A 26,796-nucleotide genomic window follows, 5' to 3' on the forward strand; every position below is an offset into this window, starting at 1 on the left:
ATGAATAAACCCAATTTTCCAGATGGACACATATCAGATTCACATGACCCCAGGAAACCTCCAGGGGAAAAAACTACTTTAAGCCTCCACAGTTCCAGGATTTCTCTCCACGGATCTTATTTCCTCATTTGCATCTCCATACTCCTTTTGCACCATGCTGCAGTTCTGGGACATCCCCAGTGCCTGGATTATGGTCCTCCTTTTCAGCCTCCTTTCCATCTGGAGTTTTGCTCTGCCTATGAAACATTTGGCTGTTGCGAGCAAGAGAAGGACAACCATATTGCTGCCAAATACTGGGACATCATGGATTATATTGATCCCCAAGCCCAAAAACTATGTGGAGGATTCATCAAAGATATCTTGTGCCAGGTAAGGTGTTGGTGAGTAGCTTCATCTTCCTTATGTGCCCTTATGATGGATATGATTGTCAGCTGTTTTGGCCTTTCTGAGAAATGGTGAGAATGGTAATTAAAGAATTTGCATTTAAGGTTCCCAGGAGCATTTTTCTGCTGTAAGTAGGGTGAGCCTATTGAATGAGCATAAATTCTGCAAATTTGCTTTGCATGAAAATTATTGTGTTAGTTTTGTTGTATATCTCCCAGACTAACTTGTTTGTGAGATGGACAACTATATCATTTAAATAGATAGATGACAGACAGACAGACAGACAGACAGACAGACAGATGCTAACCATTGAAAGATTCTGTTACATGACTAAACCAATAATTTAAGGATGACTCAAGGGTAGAAATTTGCCTTCTGATGAATTCACAGTTCCAAGTAAGACACTGCAGCTGGAGAGAGTAATGTTCATTTGCTCTTCTCTTCTCTCCAAAAATGTAAAGGTAGCTTGAAAAGAAAATCAGTGCTTATAATTAAACACTAACACCATTTTATTCCCTGATAAACAGATTGTTCAAATTTCATAGAGTACTGATTTGGGATAAGCCTGTTTGGACAGTGGCAGGGGTGTGATAAATTGTATACCGCTATCTATATAAAGCGCTCCACCAGAAGCAAAAATGTTCTCAAATCTAGGAAGAATGATATAAACACCTCTTGCATAATTGGCCTGTCTGTCAAACTGAAGCCTCCCCTGCAAGACAGCTGTGAGCTCAGGAAGGAAGATTATGGAATGGCATATCCTGGCGATGAAATAAAAAATAAATATTGCATTCCTTTAAAGGATTAAAGTGATTATTTCATGTTCAAGGGTAAAGCCAAAAGACCTTTTTGGTGGCTTTTCAAATGCAGCCCCAGGTAGGCACTTGGCAAATGAATCAAATCAACCCACAGACCTTAGTATTTTGGTTTCTGGTTGCTATAAAGGGGGTGTTTAGACTGCACACTTAATGACCAGCAATAGCCATGCTCCTGAAGACAGTCTTAGATCAAACAGCTGGATTCATGCCTCTAGAACAGGGGTGGGGAACTTTGGCTCTTTTATGACTTGTGAACTTCAACTCCCAGAATTCCTGAGCCAGCATGGCTGGCTCAGGAATTCTGGGAGTTGAAGTCCACAAGTCATAAAAGAGCCAAGGTTCTCCACCCCTGCTCTAGAACAACTGTTGGAACAGCCGCCTTCCACTCTCTCTCCCTCCCCACCTTTCCCTGTCTCCCAGCCTGCTCCTTGCCTTGCCAAAATAGCCATTCCACCCGTGTGAGGAGAACAATGACTTTCCGGTGGAACCCTTCCTGGCCTCCTTCCTACAGTATTCATTGATTTGTGGGTAGGAAGGGGTTTCTTCTGACTGAAGCCAAGTGGTTGTGATTTACCACATGCCAGCACTGAGCAGCAAAAACGAAACAAAAAAACAAAAGCAAAAAAAAACAACATTCTCCCAGCTTGCCATTCCTTCGTCAATGACCTATACGTGTCGGGTATGTCCTAATGTTGTTAAGTCAGTATAGAATTGTTTTCAGGATTACATTTTGAACGCAATCGTACAGCTGCTGAACCCTAAGTTATTATGATGCTCAATGCAATTTTGCAACTGATGTATAAATAAAATTATTATTTATTTATTAAATTTATCTGCCATCTATCTCGTTTCAAAGCGACTCTAGGTGGCTCATGGCATAAAAGCAGTAAAATCATTAGAGGTCAAATGAAAATGCAAACGAAGTAAAATCACAGTTACAAGACGGGTGGGGGAAATGGGTGGGGGGGGAGGTGGGATTGGCTCTTAATTAATCAACCACCTCCAGTGTGATACTCCCCCCCATAGGGCTCCGAGCCATCTAGAACAGCCAGGTCTGACCTTGTGGAAGGTCAGAAGGATGGGAGCTGATCTCAGGGGATGAGTTATTCCAAAGGGCAGGAAACCCCCCCTTTTTTAACACACAAAAAATGGATCACATAGTAGTTTTCATCTCAGTGCAAAGACCAACTTCAGAAGAGAAATGTTCTAAGCAGGCACAGTTGGAGAGAGGGATTAAGCTAAATCTGTACCAAGTTTCATTAATATCATCTTATAGCAGCTGATGAGTTTGCATTAAAAATCTGCGCTTTAAATAAAATACATTTTAATTATGTCACAGTTGGAATCCCTGATTCATTTTCCTAATACAAAACACTGACGTCAGTAGTCTAAGCAGCCTTATTCACGGTTGTGCTGTGAATCATGTCATTTTGGACTTTTTATCATGCTTGTTATGTCTTGGCACAGCAGCCCTTTCTAATTAGGCAGCTCCAAATCTGTTGGACTTCAAGTCAACTCCCCAAATTTCCAGCCAGTCACTATAGTTCCTGAAAGCTGCAGACTAATGAAGGGTTATACAAATTAATAAACAAAATTGTCATTATCTTCTGCAAGAAAAAAATGCTTTTTAATTTTTTTCTCAAATAGAAACCCCAAAGATTATAATATTCTGTTTTAAATCCTTCTTGAGTGAAGTGAATGAGAGTAAAATGAAAGATGATCCACAAGAGAGTTTTGCATCTTCGAAATTCTATCTGACTCTTGAATTCAAGAATGGAAAATTAACTGGGGTTAGCTTCAGACTGGGATACTTGGAGGGTCCAGTCCTGAAACTTCATCCAAGGATTTCTCTGATCTACCTTCGTATATCCCTGAAAATCCCTGGTTGGGGTCCTACTGGCAGAAACATCATCACCAGCAGATCAACATGTATAAAAGCAATTCTCCTAGCCCTTCAGCAGAACATTTCTGCATAAGCAAGGATGACTTTTTTTTGTTCATTCTGAATTCCAACCAACAGATTAGGATTGTTCTCTAAAGTTTTGATTGATTAAAAAAATCTGCAGCTGGGTGGGAATCTGATTTGAAGACATTCTTTTGTAGGAAAGGAATAAGATGCAATATAGTTAAACACCATCTGTATCATTTAATATAAGTGGCTCTCAAGAAGAAAGGAAGATAAATAGATGCTCACACAAGCAGAGAGCTATCTAGAACAGGGGACCCAACCCCCCGTCTGTGGTCCAGTACCGGGCTGTGACATGCCAGCAACCGGTCCACACAAAGAAGCACAGGCCCATCCGCGGGATGCAGGCAGCACACAAAACCATGCTCTCTCTGGTCCGCGGAAAAACCTCTCTCCATGGAACTGGTTCCTGGTACCCAAAAGGTTGGGGACCTTTGATCTAGAATTACTGTAGCATTTACACACTGGTGACCACTAATTCTGCGTAGATCTAAATTAAAGATTATGTAGTGGAAGCAACTTTTTCAAATGAGCAAATGGAATCACTATACAGTGGACAACGTGGGAATGAAATTTTCATGTGCCCAGTTCTTGTTGAGGAAAAATAAGAATAGCAATCAGAATACCCCTTCAATTACTATCTCACATGGAAAAATGAAAAGCAGCAGAGGGACTGAGTTTTTTTTTTACTGTTAAAGTAATTTAATTCTTATGTGAACCCAATGAACTGTCTTAACTTTAGGCATGCTTAGTCACAGTGGATGTTACTTGTATTCTTTGATATAGAAGCAAAGCAGGGACAAGATTTGGGCTTTAAGCAATAGATCATAAACCTAAGGAAATTGTGGGAAAATGGGTATTAATTTGTTCAGTTACATTTTTTTAAAATAAGTAGCAACTTTGTAGGATTCACTTATTTAAAATTTTAAAATTGTGTGTATTATCCTACACGTAACATGATTTAAAAGAATGGAAGACCCATACCCACCAACCTCCTCTACAGATTGGGCATTTGCCTGATCTGTATAATTTGAAAATGTTTAGGGTAAAAAGCTTTCTTAGAGCTCTTGGCTCAGGCTGAATCACACTGCTGACCTTGATTGCTCATTTGTTGTCTCAGCCCAATCTCTTCAGGAACCCAGATAATTTTCTTTGCATGGAAAATGCTGCTGACATTTTCCATTAAAGATATCAGATAGTGGTTGATGGGAAAGAGCACTGCTACCACAAATCACAATTTAAACATGGTAAATTGGAATAAAAGCTTGACTTTAACTGGTTTAATAAGATGGTTTTTAGGTAATTTCAAAAAGGGCTGTGAAAATATAAAATATGTGAGGTAAATGCAACCACAATTCATTTGCCCCAAACTCTTCAAATAATACATGACTTTTTCTGGAAACGTCTCAGGTACTGGACCCATATTAGAAGTCCAAATTTAATTTTTTTTTTCACTTCTAGCCTACCTAGGATAAATATAGCATAGTTGTTTTTATTTTAACCTTTCTCTTCAAATCATTATCTTAATATTTTAAGCTATGGTAACAAATGCTTTCCAAGCAATCTATTTTAAGTTAATTCTTCATGATATTTCCTCACGTTATCTCTTTCCCTTCACACACACACACACACAGACACACACACACAGACACACACCTGCAATTTTGCCAGCACCTGATGTTTGACTGTCTGCTGAATATAAGGACTCGACTCAAATAACACATTCTTAATCTGTATGCACAACAGGGAAGTCCAGATTTAATCACCCATGTTGCAATCAATGGGTTAATGACTAGTCTACTGTGTTGGATCTAATTTATTATTTATTCCTCCATTCTGCAGAAAAAAATTAGAAATATCTTTAGATGATTGCGTTCCTTAAGAACATGAAGCCCTGCTGATGTGAAATGTCTTTATAACTATTTATTCACATTTGAGTTAAGCAGATTCAAATGGTTGAGCAGATGCAAACAGTCACAATCCATTCCATAACATTTCAGAGAATACCGTAATGTTTTAATCTTTAACAGGAATGCTCGCCCTATGCAGCCCATCTCTATGATGCTGAGAATCCCCAGACGCCCCTTCGAAACCTCCCTGGCCTTTGTTTTGACTACTGCTCAGAATTCCATCTCTATTGCCGTTCGGCAATCACACTGCTTACAGATGACAGGCACATTCAGGAATGGTGTGAGAAGAACAGGACCCATTTCTGCAACATCTTAAACATTCAGGACAAAGACTATTGCTTCCCTGATGTACTGAAGAACACTGACCTAAATGATAATTTGGGTGCTGTGGTGGCAGACAAGAAAGGTTGCCTTCAATTGTGCCTCAAAGAAGTGGCTAATGGGCTAAGGAATCCAGTGCTCATGGTGCATGCCAATGACAATAGCCATCGAATGTTTGTAGCTGAACAAGTGGGCCTTGTGTGGGTTTACCTCCCAGATGGAAGTAGACTAGAAGAACCTTTTCTAGACATTAAGCAATTGGTGCTGACTACCCCCTGGGTTGGGGATGAGAGGGGCTTCCTCGGGATGGCTTTCCATCCCCAATACAAGGAAAATGGGAAATTCTACATCTATTACTCCTACCAGGACAAGAAAAAGGTGGAAAAAATCAGGATTAGTGAACTGATGGTCTCCACATCGGATGTCAACAAGGCGGATGTAACCACAGAAAGGTAGTAACTCCTATCCTCAACTTGCTTTTTTCCAAGTCCGGAGGACATATTTGCTCATTTCATTTACATAAAATCTTGTAAGACAGGATAGACCAAAACAGAATACTAAGACCATGGATAACCCATTTCCAAATAAATAAATCAAATTAAGAACCACTTATACAAATCCTACAAATGCATGCCATCTGTTTTTCTGCTGCTAAGCAAGAGAAGTAACTTTGTGGTATTAAGCCAAGAACACATCTATATCTATGGTGCACATCACTCTTTAGCCCACATCATTTCAGAGCAGTGGTTTTTAACTGTTTGTGACTCTGAATATAACTAAAACTCTGATCCATAAACAGGCTTTTCTGTTGGTTTTACTGAGGTCTGGCATGACTGATGTTTTAGAGTCCTGATTTAGAAGCTGATCAACCAATGTCCGATTCAGAACTAGGGCCATTCATGAAGGCACAGAGGGGGTCCTAAAAAAAGGTTCATGAGACCATGTTATTTTTAATCCTGAACCCATGCTCGAATATTCCCTTTTCAAAAGACAGGGAGAGACATGAATCCATTCTGAGATAATAATGGCTTATGCAGAAGGCCATTCAGAGCTTCAGTAATACTCCAGAAGCAGCAACAAGGCTGCTATTGCATCCAGAGTTGTGCAGACTAACAGTCTGGATTCAATAAAAAACAGTCATACTTTTCTTGAAAATTACAATCTGTCTACAATCACGGAAGCATAGATGCTGATAGACATTGTGTCCTGACCCAAGTTTTAGCATGTCCCTCTGATCAGCTTCAGTAGAAACATAGAAATAGCAAAAGAATGCTAATATCCTTTCTTTGCTTAGTGTAAGAAAAGTTAAACAAAAGCACTAAACTGATAAACTGTTGTAGTTAATGCTTGAATAAATAATCTACTTGCAAAGAATCCTTGAAAGTCATCCAAGGCATCCAACTTTATCTATATCTGTTTTTTCTTCTTCCCCTTGCATATTGTTTCTCTTTTCTTCTTTAGGAATCTCTTAGAGATTGAACAACCAGCTGCAAATCATAATGGTGGAGAGATCCTGTTTGGGCTAGATGGTTACTTGTATCTGTTTACTGGAGATGGAGGGAAAGCTGGGGACCCTTTTGGTAAATTCGGAAATGCTCAAAACAAGTAAATATATTCACCTTTGATTGCATTTAAATGTGAATGGTTATATGGGAAGTTTGTTAATATAAACAGTTCAATAAAGCTAATTATTGTAACTATTGTGAATTAATTTTTATTGAACTTTACTTTTAATATTGAGAGCCAGATTGGTGAATTAGTTAACTCATCAGGTTAAAAACTCGGAGACTGTGAATTCTAGTCCTGCCTTGGGCACAAAGCCAGCTGCATGATCTTGGGCCAGTCACTGTCTCTCAGCCCTAGGAAGGAGGCAATAGCAAAACACTTCTGAAAAACTTTGCAAAGAAAACTTCAGGGGCTTGTTCAGACAGTCTCCAAAATTCAGATATAATTGAACCAAAGGGGGAAAAATCTTTCTATCAGTTTTTAAAACTATTTAATAAAACTGTTTTAAATATTATTGATAAAATGGCAGGTGTGCGCCTTTCAAATAATTCTGCAATTTATTAATATAAACTATTAAATAAAGTTACTGGCATATGCTAATAGTCCCCTATAACAGTGGAAAATATTTATTAGAACATATATTCAATGCATGGTAAACAAACAGACAAACCAATTAGATTTCTTAATATACTGCTCACATGTAAATAGTATATTGTAACTAGTAGTATTCTGTATGTGGAGATCAAGCCTTGGCTTAAGATTTCATTCGGGAGTTGAGGAGTTCCATGATGAAATAAAAAATAAACCAAGATTTTCTCTGCTTCCCAAACCAGGATAAATCTCTATTGAGGCTTTTCACAACTACTGTATTATGTGCTGAGTAGCACATTATATTATTTCATCTATAGTAGTTTAAACCAAACCAAACTGCTTATCCATTTTTAACTTTTTGTAGACTTAAGTTCTTTGTCCATGTCTCTAACAGTGCCTTTTTACGTCTTGCTTTTTTCTTAGGAGTAGCTTGTTAGGAAAAGTTTTACGGATTGATGTGGATAGAAGAGGTCCCCAGGGGAAGCCCTACCGCATTCCCAATGACAATCCATTTTCCTCAGATCCCAAAGCTCGCCCTGAAGTCTATGCATATGGTGTGAGGAACATGTGGCGCTGCTCTGTGGATCGTGGAGATCCACTCAGTCAGAGGGGAAAGGGACGAATTTTCTGTGGAGACGTCGGCCAGAACAGATTTGAAGAAGTGGATATAATTATTAAAGGAGGGAACTATGGTTGGAGAGCCAAGGAAGGATTTGAGTGCTATGACACAAAACTGTGTCAAAATTCCTCGTTAGGTAAGTATTAATTTCTTTGTGAGTTACACAATGACAATAAAGATATCCTATCCTATTACAACATCTCAGGGCTTCTAATAAGATGAACGCCAATGTGTAGGCATCTATAGCAGCTTACTACTTTCATTAAAACAATAAAAGCAGTGTTATGGCATGAAACCCCTTTCATGCATGCATGTAACATCACAACACACATACAAAAGGGATGTGTGAAGCTGCTTTCATTATTTTTCAGCCCTCCTCCTGTTGCCTGTTTCTTACATGCTGCTGAACCTGTTTTCTTAGAAGAAAATGAAGGCAAGGCACAACCTATTGCTGAAAACAGACAAAAAAAATAACTAATCAAAAATAGACATACGTAACTCCACATAGGCAATCATGGCACCACCTACATTTAAAAAGTGTTGCAGAAAAGGCTAACCTTCACCAATGCATGGCCCTATTTCTGCCAGCCTGGTCCAAACAACAAGTAGTGATATCCCAAAGACTTGCCAGTATTTGCTTGGCACAAAGACTCATAGAATGCAAGATAAAGCATTAGAATAAAAAAAAAACCTGGCATGGACCATATAGTGGGAACAGAGTCTGTCAGATCAAAAGTCTACATTAAGCCATCCATTTCCTAAGAGATGCAGGCATCCTCAGGATGTTTTTCTCAAAATGGCAAAATGTGTTGTGGAGTTGTGCCACCAGTTCCGCCTCCTTACCAAAAGGCGGATCATGCAGCTTGTAACCATATGTTGATTTGGGGATTTGGCCTTCCCCAGACTTTCTCTGCAAACCCTGCAGCTAAGATCTTTCCTGAGTTTTGAAATGAGTGTGTTACTTCTATATATGTCACTCAAGTAGAAAGCCCTGCCTATAAACATTTTAACATTTTGTTTACCTCTTAAAATAAATGAGCAAACAAATAATCTTTAAATAGATATTTCGACAGGCCTATTACTTATAAGACTGTTTACATAGTATGTTGCAGTTATAGTTGGGTCGAATGACAAGTGCATTAAGAACACTTAGTGTACTTAATCAAGAATAATATCAGGCAAATAAATTTTCTCCGAGCAACACATAGTAGAAAGCAATACCTGTGTGCATGCTTACTGCTCAGAAAAATGGTGCTCTACACCAGAGGTTCCCAGCCTCTTGGGCACCAAGGACCGGTTACATGGAGATAGGTTTTCTACGGACTGGAGGGGGCGTGGTTTTGTGTGCTGCCTGCATCCTGTGGATGGGGCTTTCCTTGTTTGTGCAGACCTGTTGCTGGCATGCCGTGGCCCAGTACTGGTCCACTGACCGGGGCTTGGGGACCCCTGCTCTACACTACTATTAATTGTGTACCCTGAAAGGGCCACTAGCCTGTTTCTGAGATACTATTCTCCCAATAAACCTTTGTTTTGTATACCTATAAATCTTGAGGTTCATCCTCCTCTGCAGAAGTGGTGCTGGTTTGACTATTTAAGGATTGACCCAATGGAAATTAAGATTCTTATTAGCAGATAATTAACAGAGGTTAACAAAGACATTGCTCTTGATCAAGATACAGAAGGATCTTGACAGACTTGAACATTGGGCGCTACCTAACAAAATGAAATTCAATGGTGAAAAAAGTAAGGTGCTACATTTAGGCAAGAAAAACCAAATGCACAAGTACAGTATAGGTGGTACCTGGCTCAATAGTAGTAACTGTGAGAGGGATCTCAGAGTGCTAGTGGACAATCACTTAAATATGAGCTAGCAGTGTGCTGCAGCTGTCAAAAAAGCCAACACAGTGCTAGGCTGCACTAACAGAGGGATAGAATCAAGATCACGTGAAGTGTTAATACCACTTTACAGTGCCTTGGTAAGGTTACACTTGGAATACTGCATCCAGTTTTAGTCACCACAATGTAAAAAAGATGTTGAGACTCTACTGTAGAATGAGTGCAGAGAAGAGCAACAAAGATGATTAGGAGACTGGAGGCTAAAACATATAAAGAACGGTTGCTGGAATTGGTTATGTCTAGTTTAATGAAGAGAAGGGTGAGGGGTGACATGATAGCAGTGTTCCAATATCAGGGGCTGCCACAAAGAAGAGGGAGTCAAGCTATTCTCCAAAGCACCTGAAGGCAGGACAAGAAGCAATGGATGGAAACTAATCAAAGAGAGAAGCAACCTAGAACTAAGGAGAAATTTCCTGACATTTAGAACAATTAATCAGTGGAACAACCTGCCTCCAGAAGTGGTGAATGCTCCAACACTGGAAGTTCTTAAGAAGAGACTGGACACCATTTGTCTGATATGGTATGGGGTTTCCATCCAGAGCAGGGAGTTGGACAAGAAGACCTCCAAGATCACTTCCAGCTCTATTATTATTATTATTATTATTATTATTATTATTATTATTATTATTATTATTATTATTATTATTATTATTATTATTATTATTAAACTTTTATTCATAAAACATGAAACTCAGTCAACTGAACACTCAAATTGACTGGCACTAATGGTTGGCACGGGTTGCTGCCAGCGTCCTAGGTATCAACCAGGTATCTCCTTAAAATGTAAGATGTTCTGAGTAGCGCAGTTTTTTGTAGCTTTGCTGGAGTTATTGCAGGAAGCTGCAATTTCTTGATGTATTTTGCAAAGTTTTTGGACATAGTTCCCAATGCCCCGATGACAATGGGTATCACTGTTACGCGTTTCATCCATAATCACGCATTTTCGATGGCCAGGTTGTGGTATTTCATAATTTTTTCCAGTTCTTTTTCTTCAACTCTGGCATCTCCTGGTACAGCGATATCAATCAGCTGTATGCTTCGGTTCTCTACAACTGTGATATCTGGCGTGTTGTGTTCCAAATGGTGATCTGTCTGTATTCGGAAGTCCCACAAGATCTTCACCCTCTCATTCTCGATAACTTTTTCCACCCTATGTTCCCACAACTTTTCGGACACAGGCAAGTCGTATTTTTTACACAATGCCCAGTGGATTAGTTTAGCAACTCGGTCATGTCTACCTTTGTAATCAGTTTGCGCGATTTTGCTGCACTCACATATTAAATGTGAAACAGTTTCAACTTTGTAGTTGCAAAGTCAGCAATTTGGATTGTTAGTAGTTTTTTGTATCTTCGCTTTCATGGCATTAGTTTGTAGTGCTTGTTCTTGAGCAGCCAGTATTAAGCCTTCTGTTTCTTTCTTGATGGTTCATATCTTAAGCCATGCCCATGTCAAGTTGTCATCACATTTTCCTTCAATGTTTTTCAAATGTCCATGCAAAGCTTTGGTTTTCCATCTATTTAATCTGTCATCCAGCTGTTTCTCCTTATATTCTGCCTTTGTTTCTGTTATTTTGATAATGCTCTCTGTTTTCACAGCCTGCAGCAATTTTTCTGTACTTTGATTCACATAGTCATTCAAACTTTGTTTTTCTTCTTCTACAGTTTGGTGGATTTGCAGTAGCCCTCTGCCCCCTATTCTTGGCAGGTACAATCTGTCGATGTCACTTCATGGGTGTAGAGCAGGGGTCTTCAAACCTGGCCCTTTTATGACTTGTGGACTTCAACTCCCAGAATTCCTCAGCCAGCATGCCTGTGTTCTGTGTTTTCTTTGATGTGGTTTTCAATCTTTTCTTTCAGCATCTTTGCTAGATTACTTAGCTCTACACTTTCGAGTTGTTGCACAGGGGAATCTTTATCCTGTGTGGTGGCTTCTTCCACTGGTTGGTCAGTTTGTTGGTCAGTTTGTTCAGGTATTGGAACAATTTCTTCAGCCTGTTCTTCATCATTGCTTGTTGTTTTCTTTTTAGCCAATGTTCCTAGATGTTGAATTTCCACATCTGTAAAAACTTTATTACGGATGATGAAATGTCTTTGAACCATTAATCGTTGTTCGGTTACATCACTTTCCGGATGCTTTTCCTTCCACAGTTGCATCATCATTATTTTTTTTAAATCCCCTGGCTGTTGGTTCTGCCTAGTAGTAGCATTGGATGATTTCTTGATTTTATTTGGTTGTCCAGGTTTTGCACTTTTGTTCCAGTCGCTTTACAGTTGTATGCTCTGGTTCCCCAGCAGTAACAACTGAGCCCTGTGGCCCATTTTTTGACAGATGTCCAGGAGCCATAGCATCTGATGTGGTCCTTGTTGACCCGGGTGACGACCGATCCGGTATGGGATTTTTTTTTATTTCTTCTCATCATTGATGATTGGAGGTGCCTGGGTTGGTTCACAGTGGTTAAGCCACTACCAATCAGAAGACCGGTAATCCCATAACCATAGGGACCACACCCGATAGCTGTCCAGGTCCAGCCACAGGATGATGATGATGATGATGATGATGATGATGATGATGATGATGATTATTATTATTGATCATTGCACAGTCAACCAGATGTTCAGACTGGATTTGGCATTTTTGTCTACCTATCGAGTCCTTACCAAGGATCTGGGATAAGCAGATATGGATGTTTGATGGTATTACAGATATCGTCGCAGGATGGAAGCAGTTCCTAGTAAGGCCGCCTTTTGCAATTGACTAATGGAGAATTTGTCAATGCCAATGGTGCTCAAGTGGTGGTCAAGTCGTTTTGGGATTGCACCCAAGGTGCCTATTACTATTGGTACTACCCTTGCTTGCCTTTGCCACAATCTTTCTATTTCTATTTGTAGGTCTTTGTATTTTGTTATCTTCTCCAGTTCTTTATTCTCCTGTCTCCAGGCATTGCCACGTCCACTATCCAGACTTTTTTGTCTTTCTTATCGACAATTGTTAAGTCTGGGGTGTTATGTTGCAGGTGCTTGTCTGTTTGAATTCTGAAGTCCCAGAGCAGTTTAACTTTAGCATTTTCTATGACTTCCTCTATTTTATGATCCCACCAGTTCTTGCTTACAGGCAAATGATATTTCTTGCAGATCTTCCAATGCACCATTGTTGCTACTTGTAGTCAGTCTGTGCGATCTTCTTGCAGCAGTTTACCAGGTAATCCACTGTTTCTTCAGCTTCTTTGCATAGGCAGCAATTACTGTCTGTTGCTGTCTTCTCAATTTTGACTTTGTATGCATTTGTCCTTAAGGCTTGGTCTTGTGCAGCCAGAATTAGTCCCTCTGTCTCTTTCTTCAACTTTCCTGCTCTTAGCCATTGCCAGGTCTTGTATTATTATCTGCTTTCCCAGCTATTTTTTTAATGTATTGGCCATGTAGTGCTTTGTCTTCCCATGCCTCTATTCTGTTTTTCATTTGGTCTTTCTTGTAGGCCAGTTTGGTCTCTCCAGTAGTCAGTAAGCCTTCCTGATATACTAATTTCAGTGCATCTTCATCATTGTCCTTCAGATATTCTTCCAAAGCCATTTTTCCTTCTTCAACCATCTGATGTACTTGCAGCATTCCACGTCCACCTATTTGCCTTGGTAGATAGAGTCTGTCAATGTCACTGCATTATTATTATTATTATTATTATTATTATTGTTGTTGTTGTTGTTGTTGTTGTTGTTGTTGTTGTTGTTTTTGCTTCTTTTTAGATCATCAGACAATTTCAGTTGAGTAACTATTTTTTTTTAACAGAGGATGTACTTCCAATATTTTCTTATGGACGTTCTGTAGGAAAATCAGTCACTGGTGGATATGTTTATCGAGGGTGTGAGTCTCCAAACCTCAATGGCCTTTACATTTTTGGTGACTTTATGAATGGGTAAGGAGGACAGTTATTTCCTTTTACTTTTAAATACACTAACATGTGTAATACATAAAGGACAAAGTTTATTGATTACAAATAAACTTTATGATCAGATAAAATTCTGTTTATCTTGCCTGAGTATGCAAAACATTTGCTTCTTTTTGACTGTTCTCAGTGTTGCCCATTATGAAAATTATTTATTTATTAATTAAATGTATATAACATCTATCTCACTGTTGAGGTGAGATAATTATGCTTATTAAATTCTGCAATTCACATCAAATTTCAAGAGGTTTTTTTTATCAGCATTTATTTCAAACTATGGCCATCCATTACAGACAGTCTGAAAAGATGGCTCTCCAAGCTATAGGTCTTTAGCACATTCAGCCCAAATATGTATATGGGATTATATATTTGAAGATAGTTACCATTAGGTAAAAGCCAGTGGCTAGCAAAACATCAAAGTACAGGAAGTGACCATGGTAGAGAAGTTCAAACCATCTTTCTAAAGGTCTTGTTCCTGTTCTAATTGCTGTAAAGTTTTATCACGCAGTTTTTGACAGTTTTTATCAGGCAGTGCTATGTCTCAGTTGCAGACATTCAGGTAACCATTCCTTCAAGACAGAGAGAATCATCAGAAAATGAATGTCCTTCCCACAGGTACAAAATCATGGATCTATATCTAAAAATCTATATCATAGAGTATTTCTGACAGGGAAAATATATAGAAGTTATTTAAATGGAATAGAGCAATAGATGGCAACTTATTGCCCATCACATCTAATCCACATCATATCTAATTAGTATGTTCAGTAGTCAAGAATAATGGGAGTATTCTCTAATAGCATCTGAAGGGTCACAAACTCCCTATTTCTGGTGTAAGGGTCAGTAGCTACCCAAAAAACTTGAGCTTCCAAGAGGGCAAATCAGGAGACTCAAGCGGAGGCTTCCAGGTAAAACAGAACTTTATTTGGCCAATAGAAGTTGCTGGGTGGATCACTGTCTGAAACACTGGCAGCTGCGTTCAGAAGTGCCACACAGTTAGCCACTTCTATTTATATACAGATAACAACCAATCACAAGGTGACACTTGTTAGCACACAAAATGTTGACCAATCGACTTTCATTACTTTCCTGCTCTTTCCCCTGTCTCTGGGTCTGTATATGTGATCTTCTTGCCTTCACAGAAGCAAAATGGAGGTCATTATGCTAATAACAAGAATAACCTTTTGTACAATCCCTATACTGGGTAATAGAGAAATATAGGAAGTGACTTATATTGAGTCATAATATTTATCCTTGTAATTCAGTTTTGTTACACTGAAGTTCTAGTTTAAGTTTTTAGTTGACAGTTTTAATGACCTTTTGTGGCTGTTTTTTTAGAGAGGCTTGGGGTTGAACCTGGGATTGATAAAATGGAAGCAGATGCTCCAGTACGGACCTATGGCCTTTCCTAAGTGAACGCAGTAGGGTGTGTGGCTCAGGATCACCAAGGTTTAAATTCATTTCTGCTTGTATTATGAAGGGACCCTCGTTTTGTAGATATTGTATGTACCACCATTATTTTTTAAAACTTCAAGCTATCATGGGATTGCAAAATAAAAATAAGATTAAACTTTCTTTCCCCATTCAGTCGACTTATGGCTTTGCGGGAAGATGAGAGAACAAATACATGGAAGAAACAAGATATTTGCATTGGTAGCATGAAAGCCTGTGCCTTTCCAGGGCTCGTTAGTTCCTACAGCAAATTTATAATCTCTTTTGCAGAAGATGAAGCAGGTAACCTGTTTCTTAAATCTTATTTTCCAAATCTTAGAAAATGGAGGATCTAATTCAAAGAAGTATATGATTAGTACAGGGATATCTCAGTCACTGTCTTGCCAAAATTGAATCTGCCATCTGGTCTGAACCCATAGAGATGATCTGCTGGGAATCCTACCTGCCATGACATACCTATGGGTGGAAGATAGAGGATAGGCCTTTTCTATAATAATGTGCATGCTCGGTATTATTTTACTAAACCCTTGGCTTGAATTTATTGGGTATGTATGCATCTTTTTATTTAATTTTTATTTACCATGCTTTCTGTTTTATTCTTGCTTTGTTTACTGCCAAGATGTTTTAATTGTTTGGGGCAGTCTACACACATTGTATCCACTGCATGTATGTGTAATTAACTAATTAAACTTGTTCTGCATTTGTGGTGACTTTCCAAAGCATGTCTTTGGTCACAGACAACATTTTTGAATAGATGGACATGCTTGAAAGGTTTAGAGCTTGCTGTGGATGCTCTGACAAAATGGCTACTGCAGGAATATTTGCAAAATTACTATTGTGACTAGTCCCCCAAAACCATTTATCAGAATGCAACCTGTTAGGTTGCTCCTGCCAAGTCTTTGGGTCTCACAGATATATTTTTAATATGCTAATTTACATATGTCTTGTTTCCCATCAAATAGACATAGTCCCAAAGTCCTGAGCTTCAGCTGCCATCTAATTTATTTCCTAAGGATGCCTGTGGGCTAATGTGAGGCACATAGCTCAACCTAGAACCAAAAATTACACTTGAGGCTGATACTGTATGCCACTTTCCCATTAAAGTATGCTTTTAAAATATCTTTAAAAATTTAAAGTGAGGAGCAGATGCCAAGAGAAATGTCTGGTCATTCATGCTGCACAGTTGGATGCAAAATAGAGCATTGTTCTTGCTTGTATTAAAGTAGAGGTGGGCGGACATGGTCGACCAGCAATGAATAAAGCCAAATCAACTATATGTATTATTTTACCAATAACCTTCCAGCTTTATATCTGCCAGAAATTGCAAGAACAGGAGTGGGAAAGAAAGACAGACTGGATGGCGATAGTACTCAGCTACCTTCAGCCTTGATGTGACCTATTACATGAGCCAGCCAAAGGAGAAATTACATCCTAACAACCAATTCAGTCTTGTGCAAAGTAGTCCCGTTATTAGTACACATCCTTCCTTCTGTTTTCTCCAGGTGAACTTTATTTTATGGCTACATCTTATCCAAGTGCCTATGCACCACGTGGCTCTATTTACAAATTTGTGGATCCAGCAAGGTGGGTACTTCTTCCAAGATGTTGAAACTTTTTTCTTGAGCTACTTTAAAAGAAAAAAGAAGAAAGAAAGCATCTGTAATTGCATAGGCACTCTCATGAATCCATCTGACTTCAGTTTCACGAATGATATCCGTGGATGAATTTACATTATTGATAAGTTACTCTTTCTTTCTTAACGAAGGAGTGCACAACTTTTATTTGTATTTTTTTTCCTTTGCAGCTGGGAAAGCCTTTTCTCCCCTCACGGAGTAGGGAGTGGAAGAGATTAAAGCCATGCAGTATTTCTCATTAAAGATGTGTGGACTTCAGCAGCTGGCTGGGAAATTCTGGGAGTTGGAGTCCACACGTCTTAAAATGGCCAAGGTTGAGAAACACTAGATTAGAGAGCACCGTCTGTATTAGTCCCGCACTGAAGCTTCCTGTTACTACAGCTGCTTCTCTGTAAAACAAAAACCTGTCAGAAAAATCTGTCTAAGACTGAAAAGGTGGAAACAGATGAAACACATTTAGTTATAGACTCTAATTTGTGCTCTAACAACCTGAAAGATTGTTTCTATGATCTCAAAAACAGCTTGTTTACAGGGCCTGAACAAATAATTTGTATAGCCCCACAACAAAAGCTTTATTTTCTCTGCTCAGAAGTCAAATAAGCATCAGTTCATGTGTGTGAGGGTATGTGGTGAAATCTGTAATATTTTTAAAAGTGTCCTATTTAAAAATTATGGGTCACATCAATATATGTTCAATGTTCTGCTTTTTCACCATCGTGGTCCATTCATCATTCTAAGCCAAAAGCAAAGAAATTATATTACATATGACATATGAGTCATCCCATACTCTTGATGATAGTTAGTTGTCTCAAAGAAGCACTTAAGGCTACATTAATTGACTCTTCCCACCAATCCAGAGGAGTGTTTATATTCCAATTAACATGGGAATAATAATAATAATAATAATAATAATAATAATAATAATAATAATAATAATAATAATAATGGTTCAAGTAATCAGTGTTTTAAAAGAGGCAAGGGGATAAGCCTGGGCCTGTTCTCCAAAATCTGTTTAGTTCATCTCTCTGTGCATCTTGTTTTCATCACTGGAAGCTATCATGTTCTTCCAGTTCTTTCTGTTCTGTCTTGTTCTTATTTTAGAGGATAGTTTTATCCCAGCCAATGCCCTCCAGATGTGTTGGACTCTAATTCTCATCTGAAGCAAGTTGTAGTCCAACATATCTCACCAAGTGCCAGTTTAGGGAAGGCTGTGGTAAGCAAAACTGGTCATCAAGGAAAGTTGGCCTGCAGGAGGCTCTGTGGGACTGACAGCTTGGAAAGCAGGCAAAAATATATCTTTCCATTCCGTGTAAATTAGGTGTGTATTTATTTTAAAATGGAGGATTACCACAGAATTTGTCTGCAATTGAGGAACAAGTCTAGGACAAATGTGAAAACTCCATTGATAGATTTGAACTGAAATATATATATATTGGATATATTCTTGGATATATTCTACACAAGAACAAGCCGCAGTAAGAAAAACAGCAGCATGGGGGGGAAAAGCAGAAAAAATTATCTGCTGCTAGTTTTATGAAAGGGTAGAAAAAATGAACGTAGGAAATGTAATTTACAGTATTCTTTGAAAAAGGGAAGTATTTACATAGGAAATTTCAGGACTGGCATTTGAGCTATTGATTTCAGATGATTACAGGCAATCCTTGTTTAATGAACATTTGCAGTTACAACGGTAACTTTATAACCAATCCTCACATTTACAGCCTTTGAGGATCTGTACAGCAAAGAAAAGCTGAAGTAAAATAATAAACCCAGTCAGGATTTCACTTAGTGACTGCCTTGCTTAATGAACTGAGTTGCTGGTCACAATTTTGGTCACTAAAAGAGGACTACCTGTACATACAAAGTAAAATTGGCTGTGTTTATAGTTGAAGCTACTGGTTTTGCTTTTAAATATGCCATAACTTTGAGTTGTTTGAATAGGAATTGTATGTATGCATACATGTATTTTAGGGTATGTGAAAACCTTTTGACTAAAACCTTTGAAAGAAGAAAGGATCAACATTGTTCATTCTATGCAATTGGCATCTGTTGCACATATCCATACATTTAATTGGTAGTAAGTGTATTTTCTTATGTTCTCAGTAAAGTTGGGTCATAAAATGGTAGCAGGTATGGGCTACTATAATGTCGAGGAGGCCAAATATAGGATTTAAACGTGGGTGAGAAAGATGTTGGTTTAATAATAATAATAATAATAATAATAATAATAATAATAATAATAATAATAATAATAATAACAACTTCTGATCCTTCAGAAGTTGGTTTATCCCTTCTATCATCCCATGTAGGCCAAGGGTTAGCCTCAAGGCCTGGTTTCCTTTAAGAGATGTGTGCCAACCATGATTGTCAAGAAGTACTATGCAATGTAACTATGGAAATCAACTCTTTGGTGGTGAGATGTCATGATAGCTCTTTTCTAGCCACTTCTGGGGGCACTTATTTTTTCAAAATAGGCAGATGTCAAGGGAGGTTTATTTTACTCAGGAACTTTTTCAATCATGTTAATACAGTATACCAGCCATGCGTCTACCTCCCCTTTTTTCCTATAACTATTTTTTTCTGACAAAAATCTCCCAATTTTCAAACTCTTAATACATTTTGTGGCTGGATTAATATAGTTACTGCTGTAATATGGTTTGTTTTCCTTCTGCCCAACCTATCTGTCTGTGTTTAAAGTCACAGTTAATTAGCAGAGCATGGAAAATATACAGAAGCAGCTATGATCTCATTGGCAGATTATGTAAATGAGGAATAATGTCCATTTTAATTAGAAAATATATTAAAAAACATCCTTAATTAAAGCCATTATTCTGTCAAGGAAAGGATAACATCAGGATTCAAAACAGGGCATCTAGATAAGAGTCAAAATGGCAATTGCACTATTGAAGCCCACCCTTTTTAGGTATGTCCTGACTTTTTTTGATACTGTCCTTTGGTCCCCATATTCAAAAGGAATAATAACTTTAATAGCAAAAACTACAAAATGTCTTTTTTTGCGTTTAAATTAAATTCACGGAATACAGTTATTATCTTCTTTGTATTTAATTATTTTCCTGTTTGGAAAGATCCAAAAAAATCTGCATCAACTGCACACCTTTGAATTACTCAAAAATTAGGTAACCTTCTTCAGCCCCTAGGATAAAAAACCTGAAACTCTTTATCTACATTAAGATGCCTAGATACATTTTTTGTGATCCAATTTGTGTTTTAGGAGAGCTCCACCAGGAAAATGTAAACAGAAGCCAGTTCCAGTGAAAACAAAGAGCAAGCGGATCCCATTTGTTCCAGCTGCAAGTAAGTCAATAAGATTTGGGTTTGCTCTGCTGTTTATTTTCACTATGTAATAGTACAAATATTCAGACGTCCTGAAAGGAAAGATTTGTTCAGCTTTCAACACTTTTTTCCAGGTCCCAAGAAGTCAGTTGTTCAGCAAGAAATTGTACGTTGTTTCTGTTCTATTGCTATCTCTTTCACATAATTCCTTGTCTAGATAATATAGTTGGTCAATGATTCGTGTACTCATTTACTGATAACATGATAGCATGATTTGGTAGTGCTTCTTAATTTGTGATAGACATACCATTGGAAGTAAGGAAAAATAGTCCAGGGTAGATGCAGCTTTTCTTTCCAAATGGGAAAAAACTCTGGAAAGGACAGAGGAGAGCCGAGATGATGGGCAAAGTTACTGATCTCTAATCAAATCAGACTAGTCTAATCTAATCCAGACTAGTTCTGGATCACAAAACCTTGGGGCTGCTGAAGAGTAATATTGTGGGTAGACCGATCAGGAACAGATGACATGACACCGGGTCAGTGCTCAGGTTTATTGTGGATGGAACCGGCAGAGTCTCCACAGCTCAGCTCCTTTAAATACTGTTGCCGGCAAGCCAGCGACCAATCCACATCCTAAAAACGTCCCGCCAGAATGGCCTGACCAATAGGATGGGAGTTATAACGCCACCTGTTGTTGCCGGGTGTTACACAGCTGATGCCCAGCTGAGCTGTCTAACAATTAACACTCAATATATAACAGATAACATGATAGCATGATTTGGTAGTGCTTCTTAATTTATGATAGACATACCATTGGAAGTAAGGAAAAATAGTCCAGGGTAGATGCAGCTTTTCTTCCCAAATGGGAAAAAACTCTGGAAAGGACAGAGGAGAGCCGAGATGATGGGCAAAGTTACTGATCTCTAATCAAATCAGACTAGTCTAATCTAATCCAGACTAGTTCTGGATCACAAAACCTTGGGGCTGCTGAAGAGTAATACCTCCCTAAAAAATCTTGGTCCAGCTGGCCCGGCTGGTAGCATCTTGTAAAGGCCCCTTTCTAGGGTTACAGGAGAAGACGGTCAATGGTTTTGAAGGCAGAAGAGGACCTTATGCCCCAACAGCGGATAAAACGGCAGAACCATCTTCCAGGAGAAGGGAAACTCTGATTTCAAACCTCCACTGCCTTGTGGCTATATCTGCTACTGGAGAAGGCTTCAGGAGTCAACCTCGAGGCAAAATCCGGAGCCAAAGTCCTGGAAGCAGTTCGTGAATGTTTACAACCATGTTCTGGTAACTCCTGTGATGCAACTGGAATTAATCGTATCGGCTTTGCCGTTCCATTGGACTATTTTCAGTGACATGGAGAGGGGAGATCTGCTGCTTGGGTAACAGTCTATCCTCCATATTAATCTACCCAGGCCTCGTGCTCTGGAGAGGACACCCCAGCTTTGCATACAGCATTGTAACAACACGGGAAGTGGCAGTTACCGGTTATAAGTCTTTGTTTGATTGGCATAGAGCGTGATGCCAGGGGCCACTTTCAACGGTGGGAGAGGTCATTGTACCTCATTGGGCAGCTACCGCCCGCCTTAAGCTGGGCAGCCCCCAGCCAGTAAGGTGCTGCCCTGCCACAGTCTGTTAACCTCACAGGGTGCATGGGGTTTAGGGTCAAAGCTGACAAGCAGATCAACAACTCTGCACCATGCAACAAACATAAAAAATTTTTAGCCCTAAAGTTGGGCACTTGGAATGTTTGGACAATGACCCCTGGCCTTTTTGACAATTTGCAAGAAATAGACGACGTACGTAAGACAGCTGTCATTGAATGGAGCTGAGTAGACTGCAGATGGACATCGTCGCCCTTCAGGAGACAAGTCTGTCACACTTGGGATCTGTTAAGGAAAGAAACTTCTCGTTCTTCTGGCAGGGAAAACCATTGAATGAGACTAGGGAATATAGGGTTGGCTTTGTGGTCAGAAACACCCTACTAGGATTCATTACTCCACCTACTGCAGGAAGTGAAGAATTCTGTCCTTGCAGCTCCATTGGCACCAGCTCGACTTGATTCTTACCAGGTGCTCCAACCTTCCCAGTATTACAATCACACGCAGCTATCAGGGTGCTGATTGCGATACAGAACACTCCTTGGTGTGCAGCAAAATAAAACTAAAAACAAAGAGATTGCATCACTTGAAGGAAGGAAGACCATGAATTGACATCAGCAAGACCCGCAATCAGGGTAAAGTGGAGGAATTTGAAACAAGCACTCAAGGAAACTCTCCCAGGCCCGGCTGAAGCAAATACATCTGAACGATGGGAATATTTCAAGAATACTGTTTATAACACTGCCTTGTCAGTAAAGAGATCAGAAAGACAGCAGATTGGTTTGAAGCCCATTCGGAGGAGCTGACGCCAGCCATTGAGGAAAAAAGGAGAGCTTTAATTTCATATAAAGCCTGTTCCAGTGAGTGCAACCTACAGGTTCTGCGAGCTGCTCATAGGAAAGTCCAACAGACCGCCATGAGATGTGCTAATGATTATTGGCTGCAGCTTTGCTCTCGGATCCAGATAGCAGCTGACACAGGCAATATCAAGGGGATGTATGATGGCATCAAGCAGGCCTTAGGACAGAAGAAATCTGTCCCTCTGAAGTCTGCTACAGGAGAGGTTATTATTATTATTATTAATCCCATTTATATCCCGCCCTTCTCTGAAGACTCAGGGCGGCTTACAATCTAAAGCACAAATCAATGTGCTTAGCGATACCCTTCATTCTATGTATATGCCTGCTTATTAGGGCTTTCGCCCCCCCCCCCCAGGACCGAGCACAGCAGATGGCATGCTGGGTGCAGCACTACTCTGAGTTATATTCCAGAGAAAATGGGGTAACTGAAGAAGCATTAAATAATATTGAGTGCCTTCCTGTCTTGGAGGAGCTTGATAGTGAACCAACTTTAGAAGAACTAAACATGGCCCTGGATTCCTTTGAGATTTGAAGTGGAGTTTAGCAGGCATGCATTCTTGCGCCAACTTTATTTGGGATCTTTTTTGCTGTCATGCTGAAACATACTTTTGGAACCGCAACAGAGGGTATCTATCTTCGGACAAGTTCAGACGGAAAACTCTTTAATCTCTCCAGATTGAGAGCAAAGTCTAAAGTCCAGCTGAAATGCCTATGGGATTTAATTTAATTTAATTTTATTAGATTTTTATTAGATTTCCTCTTCACTGACGATGCTGCCATTATTGCTCACTCTGTTGAAGACCTTCAACAACTTACGGACTGTTTTAGCAAGGTCTGCCAAGACTTTGGACTAACAATCAGCCTGAAAAAAACATAAGTCATGGGTCAAGACGTGGATTCACCTCCCTGTATTACAATCTCTGCACAAGAACTGGAGGTCGTTCCTGACTTTGTGTACCTCGGCTCAACTATCTACAACACTCCCTCTTTAGATACTGAGCTAAATAAATGTATTGGTAAAGCAGCCACCACATTTTCCAGACTTACAAAGAGAGTATGGCTTAATAAGAAGCTGACAGAACATACAAAGATCCAGGTCTATAGAGCCTGCGTCTTGAGCACTGCAGTGAGTCTTGGACCCTTCACGTACGGCAGGAGAGAAAGTTGAACATCTTTCATATGCGCTGTACCCGACATGTTCTTGGTATCACCTGGCATGACAAAGTTCCAAATAGCGCAGTCCTGGAATGTGCTGGAATTTCTAGCATGTATACACTATTGAAACAGTGTCGTCTATGCTGGCTTGGGCATGTCATGAGAATGGCTGATGGTCGGATTCCGAAAGATCTCCTGTATGGAGAACTAGTGCAGGGAAAACACCCCAGAGGCAGACCAGAGCTGCAATATAAGGATATCTGCAAGAGGGATCTAAAGGCCTTGGGAATGGACATTAACAGCTGGGAAACCTTGACTTCTGATTGTTCAGCTTGGAGGCTAAAGACACAGCATGGCCTTCTCCAATTCGAAGAGACACTTGTGCGGCAGGCTGAGGCAAGCAGGCAGTCCCGGAACCAGCAAAATCTGGGGGCTGGACAGGGGACAGACTGTATCTGCCACTCTCGAATCGGCCTTTTTAGCCACACCAGATGCTGCTTTAGAACCTCTTTCCAGAGCACGATACCGTAGTCTCTCGAGACTGAAGGATGCCAAGAGAAGAATCAGATCCAACAAAGCAAAGGGAACTGAGCATCTTCGCACGTAATTCCTGGAAACCAGAACTGGAGTAACTTCTGGAACTTTTGAGTTTGAGAATCTAAATAATTAAATACATTTCCCTGAATTCTAAAAAGAAATTTCTTGACAGTGAAAACCATCAGTGCGATGACTTGCCTGCAGAAGTTGTGGATGCTCCAACATGGGAGGTTTTTAAGAAAAGATTGCACAACCGTTTGTCTGGAAAGGTATAAGGTCTCTTGCTTGAGCAGGGAATTGGACTAGAAGACCCCCAAGGTCTCTCCCAAACCCTGGCATCCTATGTTATTCTTTCCTTAGGTTTTGTCCATTATTTAGTTGTAGATTTTGGTTTTGATACAAGGAAATACTGTTCTCAGAATGGCAAACACTTTCAGTCTCATTAGCTCTCTCTTTAAAAAAAAATAGTGATAACATTGTCAATAGTGGCACTGCATTTTAATGTTCTTCTGTCTTAACTGAAAAATATAATAAAGAACTGCCTATAAACAGCCTCCCTCCCTTCCTCCTTCCTTCCTTCCTTCCTTCCTTCCTTCCTTCCTTCCTTCCTTTCCTTCCTTCCTTCCTTCCTTCCTTCCTTCCTTCCTTCCTTCCTTCCTTCCTTCCTTCCTTCCTTCCTTCCTTCCTTCCTTCCTTCCTTCCTTCCTGGAAATTAGAAAACCAGCAGTGAGTAACTTTGGGCAATTTAATATTGTTGGGAGGAAAAAAGTTTATCTGGCGATGCAAATACCTGTGGTCACATCACATGTTGGTATGGTTCATACGACTTATTCCCTTTCTGGACTTTTGTTTTAATTATATAAGACCTATGTTGGAGCTTACATTATAGTGTTCTCTGGAAATGTGTTGTTGATTTTCAGCAACTATATTGCTGAATTTGGGGCCAAAATAATGTGTTTGAGGGTCACAGGAAATCATGGCTTTGTAGACTATTTGTCCACATTAAATGCTTGATTTAGGCAATAGTGTTTGCTGATTCCCTCCTGTAAAGTTGCACTTTTACCCCCAAATATCTACAGATATGGGCATGGCGTTTAAAGATCTTTTTCTTTAATCTGCTACCCAGATCAACCTTTCAAATATAATGCCTATGGTTGAATGAAAACGTGATCTTACCTTCCACTACTTTTGCAAATGAGGGAAAAATGTGGGAGGAGAGTATTGCTTGCTTTAAGGCAACATTTGTAAGTAGTCAATCTGCTAAGGTGAGTTATGACCTTTTAAACCATGTTTTCTCAGAGACTGTGCCTGAACTGATCAAAGAGCGCCTTGCAACCCAGTTTTCCAAAACAGTTGTCCGTTCTACAGAACGTCCCCCAGCTTCTTCTGGGCAGAAACGGAAGAAGCCTGCATCTCACAGAAAATCTTTGACTCGTGGCTCAGCAATTCCTACACGGTCTGGTAAAAAGCCGCCAACAGCACAGCATCCCAAAGGCCGGGGTTCCCAAGCCAAATTTGATGGGCGAACACAAAAGGAGAAAGCGCCGGTTATCTCTGGAGCAAGAACTCAGCCCCACCAGAAGACAAGATCACAGTTACCCGGAGCCCTGAAGAAACCGTCACCGTCTCCAAAGCTGAAGTCAGCAGCTAAAGAGAAAACACTGAAGAAGAAGGGAAAGAAGGAAAGTAGGGTCAGTGCAAGAAGTTCTGTTTGAACATCCAAAATGCTTCCAAGAATCAAGAGAAGGGGATCTGGGTGGGATTGCCAAGTGACTCACTTTACTTCCAAGAAAGTGAATCAGAATAGCATATAGATTTTATACAAAACATTTTTAACCTGAATCTACGCAGCTTTGCAGCCACTGACCACACCAGATATGCTACATACATTTAAATGTTTAATTGTTTAAATGTTTACAACTGGGAGTTTAACCATCCCAGATGTTTTCCAGTTTTCTGCTCTGCACAGGTCTGTCTCTGAGAATTGCCTAGTGAATTTGAGCAGGCACTCTAGTGAGCACTTACTACAGTCCACCAAAATTACAACTGTATCATGTGAGAATGGATTTGCTCCCTTTTTCTGAAAAACCAGACCCTTCATGACTTCCTTGGAAAAAGCATCCCTAAGAATACAGAGAGCTGCAGTTTAAGAGCTCATTTTTGGCAAAGGAGGAAGGGCTGAGCAAATGAGGAAAGCTGGTTGTATCTCAAGAATGAAATCTTCTAATTTGTCTTCTAAAATGTTTGCATTTTTACAACAGAAGTCAAAATGACCAAATGCCACTCAATCTTTTATATTTCAGTGAAGCC

General features: G+C 39.6%; 1 protein-coding gene across 1 annotated transcript; it reads left to right on the plus strand.

The window, feature by feature from the left end:
* Nucleotides 1–26,796, plus strand: HHIPL2 (HHIP like 2; the record flags this gene model as incomplete). Its single annotated transcript, XM_081314901.1, has 9 exons — nt 1–369; nt 5,199–5,851; nt 6,861–7,004; nt 7,920–8,251; nt 13,791–13,917; nt 15,536–15,681; nt 16,902–16,983; nt 20,266–20,348; nt 25,786–26,796. 9 exons carry the CDS (start codon nt 1–3, stop codon nt 26,199–26,201), a joined length of 2,352 nt encoding a protein of 783 aa, XP_081171027.1. The 3' UTR covers nt 26,202–26,796.

Source organism: Vipera berus (assembly GCF_964194415.1).
Source record: "Vipera berus genome assembly, chromosome: 1".
NCBI classification, from domain to species: Eukaryota; Metazoa; Chordata; class Lepidosauria; order Squamata; family Viperidae; genus Vipera; species Vipera berus.